The sequence below is a fragment of the Pelodiscus sinensis genome, chromosome 5, assembly GCF_052426305.1.
Source record: "Pelodiscus sinensis isolate ZL-2025 chromosome 5, ASM5242630v1, whole genome shotgun sequence".
NCBI lineage: Eukaryota > Metazoa > Chordata > Testudines > Trionychidae > Pelodiscus > Pelodiscus sinensis.
In genome coordinates, this window is record NC_143056.1 from 47681865 (window position 1) to 47698130 (window position 16266).

Consider the following 16266-nt stretch of genomic DNA (forward strand, 5'->3'; position numbering starts at 1 on the left):
TTACCATTTTTTCCCTCTAAGATTGGGGGGGTTGCGACAGGTCCCAGACTGCTGCTGCTCTGCTTTTTAAATGTCAACTTAACTTCTATATAGATGTAGAAGGGAAAACTAAAAAGAGGAGGTTCTTAGCCAGGTGTTGATTATGGCTAGGCATTAAAGATGAAAATGGTTATCCAGCTGTCTAGAATAACTCACAAACATGAATACCAACCTTAGGACAGACTCTTACAAACCAAGTTACTCCCAGTACCAAACAACACGTCACTTAAAGTCAACTACACCTTACACCTCACAAAGATGTTTGAAGCTAAAGATTTGTTAGTTATGGGAGTGATTAACTAAGAAAAAATAAGTTATTTATAAGGTTAATGCAGGTAAACATACACACACAAAAGGTAAGAGAAGCTGCTGAACCATGCAAACTTTCTACATCTTTTATAGCTAACGCAAACTAAGCAGCTTAGAGAGTCTCCCCCCCCCCCGATTATTCTTAGAAAAATATTGACCTCTCCAAATTCCATGCAGCACATTGATATTGATCCTTCTGATCACAGATTTTTATTCCCTTCCCCCAGAGTTCAACCTCATGGAACAAGTGTCTGCACTCATCTCCTCTTCATGGATGTGGGGTGAGGAGGGAGACAGCAATCAACAAAGTCTTTGTCCTTTGATGTTTCACAATGACTCATTCTTGTGTGCAGGACCTGCATTTTACTTAATTCTTCTTTCCTGTTTGGTGAATTACACAATTAGATGTTTATATTGAATGTCTGCATTGTAACTTTATAACATCTGTATCCCATAGTATAAGTGAGATCAATACATACAGCAGCCTTACACTTAAATACTAGGGATATTAGCAGCTAGTTGGCTAACCATTTAACCCATAAGTGATTGCTTATTGGTTCACACACCACATCACACCCCAATTTGTATTTAAACCTCCAACTGGCAGGCTGGCTCAGTCCCAGACTGCTGGTCTGAGTTTTCTGTATCACAGGCAGCAGTGCCCAGCTTGCCACAGACAGAGACCGCTCCACGGGATGCCAGAGCAGCTTCTGTCCGCAGGGAGCTTGGGCCTCCTGTGAACAGGGGCTGCTGCCACCCCACACTGCTGCCTCTGATACAGAGAGATAGGGATGTCAGCATATAGTAGACTATACAATTAACCAATAAGCCGGCATTAAGGGGAGGAAATGGCAGGAGCCAATGTCAGGAGGAGACGGCTTAAAAGCCGGTTCCCCTTCCCCGTACTGCTACCTCTATCACCGCAGGTGGGGGGGAGGAAGGGGGAGGGGAGAAAAGCATGGGAGACTGCTATGAAGCAGCCTGTCTGCAGCAGGCCCAAGCACCCCACAGACAGAGGCTGCTCTGCTTCCCACCAAGCAGCCTCTGTCCGTGGGGAGCTCAGAACGGGCCCTCCCCCCCAGACAGGAGCTGCTGCCACTTCACACTGCTGCCTCGGTATCAGAGACTGCAACATGGGGCAGCAGGAAGCTGGTCTGCACAGGATGGACCCCCTTGTAGACCAGCTCCCCCCTACTACCATGCACCAGAGGGCTTCCCAGGAGTGGGGCCGGGAGTGCATTGGGTTCCAGCTCCACCTCCAGGGAATACCAAATAGTCATGTAACCACTAAGATTTCATGTGGTTATATGACTATTCAATTACCCAATACCTAATTCCCTACAAAGGCAGCAGCATGGGACAAAAGGTGGAAACTGGTCTGTGCAGGGAGACAGTTTTTAAACTGGGTGCCCTCGCAGACTGGCTTCTGCCTGTCACCCCATGCTGAGGCCGGGAGTGGAGCTGGGAGCATGCTGGCTGTTGCTCCTGCCCCTGAAGAGCATCGCATAACCATGTAACCCCTAAGAAATGTAGTGGTTACATGATTATTGAAGTACAGGCAGTCCCCGGGTTACGTACAAGATAAGAACAAACCTACAGTCCCTAAGTTGAATCTGTACGTAAGTCGGAACTGGCGTCCAGATTCAGCCACTGCTGAAACTGAACAGTTTCAACAGCGGCTGAATCTGGACGCCAGTTCCAACTTACATACAGATTCAACTTAAGAACCCCAGGCATCCCCAAGTCAGCTGCTGCTGAAACTGATCAGCGGCTGATTCCAGGAAGCCCGGGGCAGGGGCTTCCTGTAGTCAGCCGCTGGTCAGTTTCAGCAGCGGCTGACTTGGGGACGCCTGGGGCAGAGCAGCTGGGGTGCTGCTGGGTTGGTCCAGTAGCGCCAAGGAGCAGTGCTGCGGGACCAACCGGCAGCGCCCCACCTGCTCTACCACAGGCCCGGGGCTTTGCTCCACGTCTCCCTAGTCTGCTGGGAGGGGCGCACAAGCTTCGTCCCCCCCCAGCAGACCAGGGAGACGCTGAGCAAAGCCGCAGAGGACCCAGGTGGGATCGCGGCACTTCCAGATCAGCGCCGCGGTTCCGCCCAGGTCCTCCGCCGCTTTGCTCAGCGTCTCCCTGGTCTGCAGACCAGGGAGACGCTAAGCAAAGCGAGGAGGACCCGGGTGGGATCGCGGCGCTGATCTGGCTCCTCTCCCCTCCCCCCCCAGCAGACCAGGGAGAGGCAGAGCAGATTTTCTCGCCCTGGAGGACGGGGGCAGCGGGACCGGGCGTCCGCCACTCCCGTCGTCCGGGGCAAGAAAATCCTCGTTCGTATCTGCGGATCCGACTTAAGGCGGATCCTCGTAACTCGGGGACTGCCTGTAACTGCTTTCTAATATTCCTATCAAACACATTTTTATAAACTGAAGATCAATTTAAAGAATATTAACAAAATGATTACCACCCAGAATGATAACAAGTTAAGCATTTGTTAGTGTTTGGTGAGACCTAGGACTTGGCATGAGAAGATACCTGGTCTACCAGCATCACAATGGTACAGTTTATACGTGATGTACATTTGGGTTGTCCACATGCTGTTGGTACTTTAAATTGACTCTCATAGTTGAACAGCATGGTAGGATGACTGAACAGGGTACTCCATAAGTGCAAAAAGCTTTGGAGGTGATCAAGAGCATACCACAATGAACTTTTTGGCTCCTTCTTAAAGGAAGGACATCAGCCATTTCAGGGAGTTTTCATTCACCCCAGCTTTTGATAAGTAGTCAGGGACTTATGTATCAGACTCCACAGTTCACATACATACATTCAGAGAAGTAATATTAGTTCAGAAATGACTGTGTAATTTTTAGATAAATAACTTCATTTCAAATTGTAATTTAGTAACAGACTTCTGTTGATTAAAATATTATTTTACTTTTAACAGGAAAGAATAGAAACCAGGGCAATAGAAAGTAAGAAAAGTTGTGTGGACTGAAAATATGCAAAAAAACTTACTGACTCAAAATATTTTTTTTAAATATCCTATCAAGCTCATCCTGAACATTTGCAACAGTTATTCCCAATTATTGGTCTGCCTTGCAGGCATCATAAACATGAAGGGAAAAAAGCACAAACAAACCTCCTACCCTTAACTCCCATAAATACTAGGGATGTAAGTAAGTGACTAATTGAGTAGTCGCCTACAGATAAGCCTAGGCTTCTGCCTTGGCTTATCAGATTACTACTTGACTACTCACTTCTCCCCCTTGCTGACTCAGAGGCAGCAAGTGGGGGGGCGAGGGAGAAGGGGAGAGCAGGTGCCAATCCTAGGGGGGGCCAGCTTAAAAGCCACTTCCCCCAGCACCATCTCCACAGTGCTGGGGGCGGGAAGGCAGAGGCTCACGCCAGGTCCTAGACCAATCCCTCACTACAGCTCTGCAGTTTAAATGCAATAGAAGCTGGGCTGCCTGCACACCTGGCTCCTATCATATTTAAACTGCAGAGCCTCAGGGCCCCTTATTGACTAATCGTGTAGTCGATACAAATTGTATCAACTACCTGATTAGTCAGTTACCCACTTTTTAACATCCTTAATCAATTTACTCCTCAGGAGGTCTGCCTCACAAAAGTAGAAAGGCAAACAAGGTGTTAAAATATCTTCCATTGTTCAGATGGGTCTCCAGTATGTTTTAGGTTCTAGATATATTTCAGTATTTTTGTAACTATTGCTTTGTTTTAAATTAATCAGCAGCTGTTTACTTTATAAACAGATGTCAAGGGAGTTTAAATCAAGATAAGCAACATCAACTCCAATCATGCCTGAGAATCAGTGGTCCTCTGGACCCTTTCCTTTCTGCACAGCATACTGGGTTGCTTAGATGTGTACTCCTGTCATTTGCTACAATGTGGAATGCACCACCTTGAAATGTGGGAGAATAGTACCCTCCTCCAACTGCAACTAATACAACCATAGGCCCTCCATTTCTATAGCTGCGTACATACATATTCAAGCAAGTCTGACTTTCCACCAAGCAGAAGACAGAGTTTCACTTATACAATCACACATGAAATCACCCTCATGTTCACCTGGATTTATCATGAACCTCTGACTACCTCACCTGCACTCTGCCAACTAATCCATCTCCACTAGGATTATTGGTAACATTTCAAAACTCCAAATAGCTACAAAGTATCTTTAAAAATACTGCCAGTAGTTTATTATATTCAACTCCCAAAATGTGATATTTCTTCCCTGAAGGTGCATAAACTTGACAAGCACGATGGGTAATAGTCAGTCTTAGAAAAGTAACTGGTTTAGTATCAGATATTTCACTACCCATCATGCAAGAAGTTAGAGACAGGGATATCAAATCCCTCATTTCACAAGATCATTTGTTTCTAGACCTGGGATACCACAAGGTATCTGACATTAAAAATCATCACTTACGCATGGCAGAATTGTTTTGGTAAGTTGGATAGGTTTCTAAAATTTCTTCTCCCTTCAAAGACTGAGTGGGGGGGGGGGGAGACACATGGTAATTAGAGCAGCCTGGTTTAAAGGTGGAGATAGTAAAAACAGCGCCAACAGTAAAATTCTGAACTAGCTCTTCTATAAAATGTGGCCAAAACTGAGATACTGGAATGATGAACATAACTTGTGACTTTGACATCCATCACTAATATAGCATTTCTAAACTCAAGGGAGTGAGCTTGGAGGAATCTTGATTCTCAAGCATAGAGTGCATTGATTATCTAACTTCCAGACAACTGTTGATAAAATAAAGCAACTGAAGTTGAAGGTAAGAATTGGGAATAATTTGTGAGCTTATCAAAATGTCATTTTAGCCAAACCTCCTTCTCTTGCTTTAAAGCAGAATTTGCTATTTAACTCAACCTCGCTTTTTGCTTGTTAGAAGCAATACAGTAACTTAAAAAACAGAAAAATTGACACTAAGGTATTTCTTTTATTGAACCAACTTATGTTGCTGGAAGGCATATATTATTCATTAACCCCTAAGCTTGTCTGTCCCAACTTGTATTTAGCTCAGACACTCTTGAAGTCCTTCTCCTGACCTGAAGAAGAGCTCTGTATTACTGGAAAGATTGTACTGTCCACCAACAGATGTTGGTCCAATAAAAGACATCACTTCACCCATCTTGTGCATTTCATATCTGGACCACCACTACTATTAACGGATATTTATTGTGATATGTGGTATTTTAAAATTCATACTTATTCTTTGGCAAGTCTTTTCTATGGAACTTTTCATAACAAGTTATCTAGAGTTTCTTTAAACAGTTTCAAAAAGCCTTAAATGGGGTACAAGACAATATTATGCAAGAGTTGGCAAATATATCCCCCCCCCCCCCCACACACACACACACTCCTGGGAGGGGACAAGATGCTACAGTGCAGTAAATGGAGAGGGGAGATTGCGCTTTGCTTCCCATATCAAAAGGTGGGGGTGCGGGATTGAGGAGAAGGTACTATGCAGGGCATGGGCAAAGAAGCTGACAGTGACCCCCTAAATCAAGGAAAGGTAGATAAGGAAAAGCTGTCATACAGGGAAGGAGCAGGATGAAGGTGAGAGGGCATATGTCAGAAACTGCCAGAAAGGGAAAGTGCCCCCACATCAGGCAAATAGGGCAAGAAGAAACTGACATGCAGAGGGAGCATGGTAGCACAGCATGTGACCACGAGGTAAAGAGAATGAACGGCGGGCAGGGAGGTATCCTTGGGAAAAGAAGCGCCTCAGAAACAGCCAAGCAGGGAAGAAGGGGAAGGCCATTCCCTTAGCTAGAAGGGACCCATACGCTGCCATACAAGGGAGAAGGGATGTATCCACAAGCTACCATGCAGACGGGACAGGCAGGCCGAGCCCCCAGTAAAGGGTTGTGTGTGTCACAAGTTGCCCAGCAGGGAAGGGGGTGGGCTGCACGCCCCGGCTCCTCCAAGGAGCGATTCGGAAGTTGCAGCGCAGGGGAGCCGGGGGCGACCCGTGGGAGGGGGGGGGCGTGTCGGGAGGGCGGGGCAGACGGTGCCGTACGGAGGGGCGGGGTCAGATGTTGCCGGGTGGGGGCTGGGGCAGACTGTGGCGAAGGCATTAACAGTCGCTTACACACACACCCCGCGCGCACCGTTATCCAGCGAGCGAGCGGCTGCCCTGCCCCAGCATCTGTAATCAGCCCCTGGTCCCCGGTACCTGAGCTGTCCCCCTCCTCGGACACGGACGAGCTCTCAGTTTCCTCCTCTTCCGAGGAGCTCCCCTCGTTCTCCCCATAATCCACCTCCATCTCATCGTGGTTGTTCTCCTTCTTCTCCCGGGAATGGACCGGCATCCTCCCCCGAGATGCCGCCGAGCGCCGGGACCGCCCTTCCCTCTGCCGCCACCACCGGCAGCTCCTCCCCCTGCCCGCCCCTCAGTAAAACCGCGCCATTCCCGCACGCCACACAACGCAACCCAAGTGCCTGCCGCATGGCTCTTCGCGCCGCTTATTGGTGCATATTGGCCCGAGTGGGCGTGTCCCCCGCCGAACGCAGTTGGTGTGGTTGGCCGTTGCGCGAAGCACTATGGTAATTGTAGTTAATCTGGAGAAGACTCGCTGTGGCTTCATGGACATGGATTAGATAGCGGAGTTGCCAGGCTGAGGCTTGTGAGCACTTTGAATTAGGGAATTTCCATCTTTCCATGGAATCTCCTTTGCAGCAAAGGTGCTGATTTAATTGAAAGACTTCTTGATTGTTACAGTTAATGAATTAGAGCTAGGAATATGCCAGCCCTCGGCTGGTTGCAGCTCTTGTCAGCCTTGGATGAAGACAGCGTGAAATGGTCGGGTTGGTTGACTGGCACTTGGGCAAATGATCACAGAGTATCAGAACCCTACATCCCCTTTTTTTCCTCCACTCAAGATCCTCTCATCATCTCATCTGAAGAAGTGGGTTTTGCCCACAAAAGATCATTATACTATATATATATAAACTTCAGTTTATTCAAACCGTAATTCTCCAAAATGCTTACAAGGAGTTTTTTGGTATTGTTTTGTCTTTTATCTGCAATTACTTAATTAAGTTTTACTTCAGATTAACTAATACATTTATACCTGAACTAGACAGATCACAAAAATTCATGGCATATCCTAGGCTGAGCCACGACATAAGATTAAATCTCTACAGCTTCAAATTTGGGGTTCAGATAAGAAATGATTGAATAATGGAGGTATCCAGGTGGTTTGTTCAAAACTGATAAACTCCTTGGGAAGGAAGCAGAAGCAGGTAGCAAGGATGGAGGTCAAAAAGCTAGAGAAGAGGGACACAGATGACTGAACCTTCAGAAGAAAAAACTTTGGGCAGATGAGAAGTAGGAACGGGCACCTAGGAGCTAGCTGTCTCTTCTCCCCACCCAAACTATGTTTTATATTTGCTCTTAAATAAAAGGTCCATATTTTTCCACAGATACATGCACACAACTTTTCAATGGTGAATAAGTTGCATTTCTGGGGATAAGGCCCAAGAGTTTCATTGGCTTCACTTCCGCTGAGACAATCAGTCTTGGACAAGCATTCAAGCTTCTAAATTAAATTATTAATTAATAATTAATAATAACTTGAAACTCACCTTCACCTATTTATCTTAAAGTGGAGTGCTCTGCTCTTTTATCCACATTAATCATTATGTATTTCACTGCTCTTTAAAATTGTTACCCACAACATTGTGAATTACATAATACCTTTCTATACATACCAGAGAAACTGAAGTAGACTTTCCTCCTCTACTTTAGAACGCTAATAAGGCAAGATGTCAAAAGAGTTTTGTAACAATGGGATCCATGTAAGAATCCACAATACAACATTTCTCTATTAATTTCAGAGATTAATGTTTCCTTAAATGAGACTGGGATGTATTCAAAGATACTTTGTGAAGTGTTTAGCATCAGCTGGAGCAGGGGTTCTCACACAGAGAGTTCCAAATCACAACTGCAGATAGCTGGTGGGATGGGTAGTAAATAGGAAACCAAGGTTTAAGTATGTGACAGACTTACTAACCATTGTTTTATTAAACTGCAGCTAGAAAGACCTGTAATAGAGTGTAAATTATTACATTTATTAATGAGGCCCACAAGTACTAAAACACATTGATCATGGAAGGATGACAAGGAAAAGTAACAAACACTAAAGCAAAAAGAAAAAAAATCACCATCTTCTGACTCATGTAATACTTCTTGTCTTGTCTGTTTCTCCTTTGGATTAGTATGTACATCTATACAGCAGGGCTAAAGTCGAACTAAGCTACGCAACTTCAGCTACATCAATTACATAGCTTAAATCAAAATAGCTTAGCTCAACTTTAGGCGCTATCTACGCAGCAGGAAGTAGAAGGAAGAACATTGTTCCTTCAACTTCCTTTACTCCTTATAAAATGAGGTTTATTAGAGTTGAAGTAAGAAGTGCTCCAGCTCGACATTATTTCACAATAAAGGCTAATAGTGTAGATGTGCTCTTTGTTATTTTGGAATAATGTCAGTTATTCCGAACTAACACTGCTGTGTAGACATGCGCCAAGAGATGAGCCTATGTAGATATACATGTTTGGAAACTGAACACCTAGATACGTTGGAGGAGTCTGAAGTGCTGTTGAAACTAATCTCCCAATAATCAGACATTTTCCTATCCTGTTGTATTTAGACTGATGCATAATAAGCGATTCAATAATACAAAAAAAATGTTAAACTACCTTATCCTCTGTATTTGTGAACTGCCTAATGTAACTAAAAATAAACATAACAGACCTGGTCTAGACTTAGAAGTTTTCCCATCATAGTTATGTTAGTTAGGGGTGTAATTTTTGACTACATAACTCAGCTGGTAAAAACCTTAGTACAGCTGTAGCTATACCAGCAAAGCTTCTAATTGCAGATAAAAAACAAGAGGGTTTTGCAATTTAACTAAGTTTAGTATACCTATGCAAGGGAAACCCTCCTAGCAAAGACAATGTTTAAATAAAATACTTTATTAATGGTTACAAAATACCATCAAATTAAATTTTATTGCTTTGATATTTTATTGCTTTGAAATCTACTGCTTCTCTTTTCCCACCATAGAATCTTCAGAAAGCAGCTCATCCTCTCAGCCAGGAACATTCAACTGCTATGGAATCTAAAAACCTCATAATTGGGTTCTCTATTCCATTGTCAATCTTCTGTAACACATTCTTGCTTTTCAAATATCCTCCCTTATACATGTTGCTTTCCCTTCTCCCATGGCCTAATCCAAATTCAGCTAGTTCACCAGTCTACACCAGATAAGTAAAAGGCCATTATAGTATTGATCAAAGCCCAGGGGTGGGCAATAATTTTTCCCCGGGGGCCACTGCAAACGTTTTTGAATGTGGCCTAAATGGGAAGGGGCAGGGCTACCCAACCGCCAGACCATGATTGGTCTGGGGATGGAGGAGCCCCTTGCCCCCTCTTCCCACTAGGCACCCATGCCCTGGAAAAGGCTTGGCATGCTTTCCCACCCCTAGACCAATCAGGGCCTAGGGGCGGGAGAGCACAGGAAGCCTCCTCCCGCCCTGCTAGGAGCACATGACACTATGAAGTGCCCTGGGCTCCTCGCAAGGCTGGGCAGGGCGAAGGAAGCTTTATGCAGCTCCCACACCCCCCAGGCCCTGATTGGCCTGCGGGCGGCGGTGTGCACGAAGTCTCCTCTGCTCTCTCCCATCCCCCCTCTTCCGCCCCGTGAGCAGCATATAGCGCTACAAAGAGCCACATGCTTCTGGCAGGGCGGGAGGAGGCTTCATGCTCTCCCCCGCCCCCAGGCCAATTAAGGCCTGGGGGCGGGGGATCACACAAATCCTTCTCCGCTCTGCCCCTGCCGCACGCTGTTCGCAGGGCGGGGGCAGAGCGGAAAAGGCATCGGGCACTCCCCCATCTCAAATCCTTAATTGGCCTGGGGGCGGGGAAGCAGCAGAGCCTCCACAGGCCAGATCCACCTGCTTGGTGGGCAAGATCTGGCCCCCAGGGGCCCTTTTGCCCAATCCTGTCAAAGACCATGTAAATTGAGCAATTAGTTGCCCATCCAAAAGGCTTGTTAACTGAAACATACCACAGTAATGCTCCAGGACACTACATCATACAAAAATGTTATTGCAGTGTTTTGGACTTCTACTACTAGTACTACTACTACTACTACTACTACTACTACTACTAATGTCATAATTATGGTTGAGAGAAGGACTAGTTAAACCACCTCAGTGGAAAGAACAAGCTTTGTGGCCTTGAAAAAAGATAGAAAATATGTCCATTGTCAATCTCAGAAAGTAGAAGAAATATACTTGTACATGTTAAGTTCTACAAAATTAAAAAGGAGCTTTTGTGATGTTTCCCAGTTTTATATGTACAATTGTAAAAACAGAACCAGAATGGAACATTGCTAGGTCATCTAATCCAGGCTTCTGCATTGAAGCAAGACGAAGTATTATTTAGGCCATCCCTGATAGGTGTTTGTCTAACAAGTGGTTCTCAATATGTGGCCCCTGCATCACTTGTAGCCTAATTACCACACCGTTCAGGCTCAGGTGACATCCTCACGGCCACATCTAGGGCAGGTCCCCTGGTCTCAGAGCTGGAAGACGCTATGTACACAAAAATGGGATGGTGCACGACTGGGCCCAACATTACCGCCCACCAGCAGCATCAGGGTATGCAGCATCAGCAGGAGGCCAAAGCGTTCAGTGCTCTGCCATCCCCCAGTATCACAGATCCAGTAACCTTGACTGGATCAGGCTCCTCAGCACTAGAGCTTGCTGCAGCCAAGGTAGGAGAACAGCATGTGCGAGAATAGGATGTAGTAGGCTTGGGATGCAGGATCTGTGGGAACGGGGCGGGGAGGAGGAAAGTGCAGAATGCTGGGACATGGGGTGGGGGTACAAGTAGCAAGGGCCATGTAGAAGGGTATGCAGCCTGTGCATAGGCACAGACTATAGGTGGGCCAACTGATTGTTAGGGGCAGTTCCTGGATGGAGGGCTAGATACTGGGACACAGATGGTTCATAGAGGGAAGGTTGATTGCTGATGGGCAGTCTGAGTAAGGAAGGTCTGGGCACTAGGGAGCAATAGTTGGGGGGAAATCCTGGAGTGGGGGAGTGGATGCTGGAGGGGGCAGTCCCTGGGATGTGTGCCAGTTCAGTGCTAAGGGTGGGTGGTTCATGCTGGGGGGACAGTTCCAGGGGAAGTGGGTGATGGGTTTTTTTTCCTGATTGGTGGGCATTCTGTGGAGTGATTGAGGGGCAATCACTGGGTGGAGAACAGGGGAACCAAGCCAGCAAGCTGCCATCGTTGCAGACAGATTCTCCAGCCATGCTTGCTGGGTACTCAGTCTAGGCCAGTCATGCTGTCAGCAGCAACATAGAAGTGAGGATGGCAATACAGAATGCCAAGCTATGCTTACAGTAAACAGTTTATATGTTGACTTATGTTGCTAATTTAAAATACTCTTAGAAGATATTTGTCAGTGTTGAAATGATAGGTATTATATCTATTTGACTTATATTACTGTCTCATAACAAATATTAAACCTTTTTTTTATATGTTCAGGTAATAAATATTTTTTGTGGATGTGGTCCACATGAGATATAGAGAACTGCATATGTGCATCACAGTGGTAAATAGATTGAGAAACACTGGTCTAACCTGTTCTTAAAAACCTCCAATCATAGGTGCCAACTCTGTGGATGCTCCAGGGCTAGAACACCCACAGAAGAAAATGCCCCAATCAGCTCCTGCCCTTCTCCCAGCACCTCCTCTGTGCCAGTGACATGTGCAAGAGGTGGGGCAGGGATGGGATCTTGAGGAAAAAAGTGAGTGGGGCCAGAGCCTGGGGCAGAAACAGAGGGAGCACCCTCTGGCACGTTAGAAAGTCAGTGCCTCTGCCTCCAATTACAGATATTTCAGAACCTCCTTAGGTAATTAGTTCCAGTGTCTGACTATCCTACAGATAGAGAGCCTTTCCAAATGTTTCACCTAAATTTCCTTTGCTGCAATTTAACCCAATTTGTCCTGACCTCAGTGGTTTAGGAGGACAGTTTATAATCATTATCATCATCATTACCATAAATGTATTGGTAGTAAAAGCATCATTATTGATGAACAATCAAAAAATTGTCTCTACCCCCTGACAATTATGTCAGTGTTTATGTCTCATCTTTATAAGCACCTTTTACATAGTTGAAGACTATTATCATGTCTCCCTGCAGTCTTCTCTTCTAGTAAATGAGCTAAATTTTTTAAATCTTTCCTTGGAGTTCGTGTTTTCTAGACATTTAACCATTTTCCGCTATAGATCTTTTTCTGCAGTATTCTTTCATGGTCAGTCATGTCCAATGGGGTATTTGTGCAGTTGATTATTCCTTTTGAAGTGTAATAACTTTGTAATTGTCCTTATTGAATTTCATTTAATTGATTTCAGGAGAAGTTAAATAAGGAAGTGTTATCTTGGCATTGGAAAAAGTTCAGAAAAGGGTAACAAAAATAATTAGGAGTATGGGACGGCTGCCATATGAAAAGAGATTAATAAGACTGGGACTTTTCAGCTTGGAAAAGAGACAACTAAGGGGGGATATACTAGAGGTCTGTAAAATCACGGCTGGTGTGTAAAAAGCGAATAAAGAAGAGTTTTTACTCCTTTCCATAACACAAGAACAATTGATCACCAAAAGAAAGACTATTAGGGTATGTCTACACTGCCACCCTAGTTCGAACTAGGGTGGCTAATGTAGGCATTCGAAGTTGCAAATGAAGCCCGGGATTTAAATACCCCAGGCTTCATTTGCATCTTGCCGGGCGCCGCCATTTTTAAATCCCCCTTAGTGCGGACTCCGTGCCCACGGCTACACGCGGAATGGAGTAGGTAGTTTGAATTAGGCTCTCTAATTCGAACTACCGGTACACCTCGTTCCACAAGAGCCTAATTCGAACTACCTACTCCATGCCGCGTGTAGCCACAGGCACGGAGTCCACACTAAGGGGGATTTAAAAATGGCAGTGTCTGGCAAGATGCAAATGAAGCCCGGGATATTTGAATGCCTACATTAGCCACCCTAGTTCGAACTAGGGTGGCAGTGTAGACATACCCTAAGAGGGTTCAAAAAAGAACTAGATAAATTCATGGAGGATAGGTCCGTCAATGGCTGTTTGCCAAGATGAGCAAGGATGGAGTTGCTAGCTCCTGCATGCAAGAAGCAAGGAATGGACAACAGGGGATGGAACACTTGATGATTATCTGTTCTGTTCATTCCCTCTGGGACTCCTGGCAGTGGCCACTGTTAGAAGACAGGATACTGGGCTAGATGGACCTTTGATCTGAACCAGTATGGCTATTCTTATGTTATTACGATTGTATCTCCCATTTGTCAAGATTATTTTGAATTCTAATCCTATGCTCCAAAAGTGCTTGCAATGAATGTTCCCTCTAATTTTTTCCATCCATGTGCAGAAAAAAATTGATGTGCACCATAGGGATGTAAGCAACTAAGCTTACTGAATAGTCGACTAGTGATGTGAGTAGTTGCTTCTCCCCCTTGCTGCCTCTGTCAGAGAGAGGCAACAAGGGGAGGGGGGAGGAGCAGGAGCCAGTGCTGGGGGGAGCCGACGGGGGGCAGGGGAAGTAGAAGCACAGCAAGACATGGTATGAGTGAGGACTGAAGCAGTTCAAGGCGGAGGCACCCTTATAGACTAATCAATAGCTGATGGAAATCCCATTGACTATTCGATTAGCTAATTAATCTAAGTTTAACATCCCTAGTGCACCGAGGCATGTGTGGATGTGCACTACAAGTAGAAACACATTCTGCCAGCTACTGCTGGCTGTGGGCACTCTGCTAATCAGCAGGGAGGCATTTGAATTTCTCCTGGGCTGCCACCCAAGCACTCATCTTAGAGGAACAATGCTTGCAACCCTTCCAGTTTTGTATTATCCACAAACTTTGTAAGTGTACTTTCTATGCCATTGTTCAAATAATTTATGAAGCTAGAGACTAATTTATAGAAGAGCTTTGCAATACACACATATCTGCTGTGGTGTGAGCACAGGGTGGACTCTTCCAGCCTCAGAGCTTTTGTCCCAGTTCTTTACCATGAAATGTACTTAAAATTTATGTGCGAAAATTATAGCCTTAAGTATGAATGCTAAAAGATTACTTTTTAAAATTAAAGTTGAATTTCTCAGGCGGTAATGTTATCCAGCGGCAGACATAGGGCAGGGCGAGCGAGGCGGCTGCCCCACGTCCTGCGCTTCAATAGGCCCCGCGCATGCGCTACTACCTGTTGGCTGTGGCTGTGGCACATGAGCGAAATTGTGCTGCCCCGGGCCCCGCGCTTCAATAGGCCCTGCACCTTGGGATCCGCAAAACTCTCATCGGCCCCTGATGTTATCCCAATAGCTGTAGCTTTAAGAAATATGTCAACTGTCGTTAAATTCCTAGCACACAAGGTCATAGTGCCTCTACAGGTTTGATATATCAGTGTCTCCTTTAATGCAGGAGGGATGGGCCAAACCTGAGTAGTGCTGTAATGCTATGCACTAAATCACAACATTTAGGCTATGTCTATACTGCAGCCTTCTTCCGCAAAAACTTATCTAAATGAAGTTCAGAGTAGAATATCACTGCACTTCATTTGCATAATTAATTGGCAGCCGTTTTTGCGCAAAAGCCTCTTGCACAAAAATGTCTGCTAATTAATTATGCAGATGAAGCACTGTGATATTCTATTCCAAGCTTCATTTGCATAAACTTTTGCGGAATAAGGCTGCAGTATAGATGTAGCCCTAGAGCGGTGAGCTGAAACCAGCCCTGCAACTGCCACTGAAGAGTGAGTGCAGGATAGGCTCCTTGCAGACTTTATTCAAATAGACAATTACAGTGAACACAGCTTCACTCGCAATTTCAGAAAAAGTGCTTGAAAACATGAACCCTAAATGCACTAGAAGTCAGATACAAAATTACTTTTAAGTCATTTTCAATGTTGGAAAATGTTTTACTTCATAGGCTGGGCCAGCCAGACTCTGCTCTCAGGTTCGGCGGGTAACCAAGAAGACACAAATCACTTAATGCGAATAAGTGCAAGGTTTATTAGATATAAAAAGAAAACAAGAGAAGGCTTACAACATCTCTTTGGCTTGCTAGGGACTCTGACTCAGCAAAGGATGGACTCCTGGGCCAGGTCCGAAAGGTACCTCTGTACAGTTCCAGGTCCTTTGGGAAGTCCATCCTTTGCTGAGTTGGAGTCCCCAGGAAGTCAAAGGGATATTGTAAACCTTCTCTTGTTTTTGTTTTTTTTATATTATCTAATAAACCTTGCACTTATTCGCATTAAGCGATTGTGTCTTCTTTGCTACTTTCTGAACCTGAGAGGAGAGTCTGGCTGGCCCAGCCTCTGAAGTAAGACAGCAGGTTACATAATTTTTGAATGCCAGGCGTGGGCTATATTGCCAATCTTAGCTTTGGGTATTTTTTAATTATTTGGAATAATGTTAGTTTCCTTCCCTGGCTTTGATCACTTTCATGTCCTGAATGAGACTCAGCAATGAGCCATGATATCAAATGACTTCCCTTCCTTCTCCAGCCTAGCAGATGCAGTTCAAAAACGACTAGGGACAGATTTTGCTACTGATCATAAGGGTATGCCACAGTGTTAGCACGAAATTGAAACTTTATTTCCTCATCTTATTGGTCAGGGTTATCCTAAGGCTGGAGTCACTTTCCGTTGACACCAAAACGTGTTGTCACACCACAGCCCACAGCTCCTCCTGCTCCTGCTCCTAACCCAGTCCGGTCGTGTACACTACTTTCCCCACAGGCCCACGCGTTTCCGCAAGCTCCTCCCTTTTGCCCAAACCCTGGGCGCTGCTTTGTAAGGCAGAATAGAACCTTCC

General features: G+C 45.2%; 1 protein-coding gene across 2 annotated transcripts in view; it reads right to left on the reverse strand.

Moving 5' to 3' along the window:
- Positions 1 to 6767, reverse strand: part of BRMS1L (BRMS1 like transcriptional repressor) — a 66220-nt gene extending 59453 nt beyond the window's left edge. Inside the window, exons 1-2 of one of the 2 annotated variants that reach the window (XM_075926925.2) lie at positions 6543 to 6677; positions 507 to 729 (exon numbers count right to left, since the gene is read on the reverse strand). Coding sequence is in view for 1 of the 2 variants with exons in the window: in XM_006117696.4 (XP_006117758.1) it covers positions 6543 to 6678 (136 nt within the window). In the remaining variant the exon portion in view is untranslated. Of the gene's footprint in view, positions 1 to 506; positions 730 to 6542 lie in introns of both variants that reach the window. The other variant, XM_006117696.4, reaches the window with a different exon arrangement.
- Positions 6768 to 16266: the final 9499 nt, after the last annotated feature.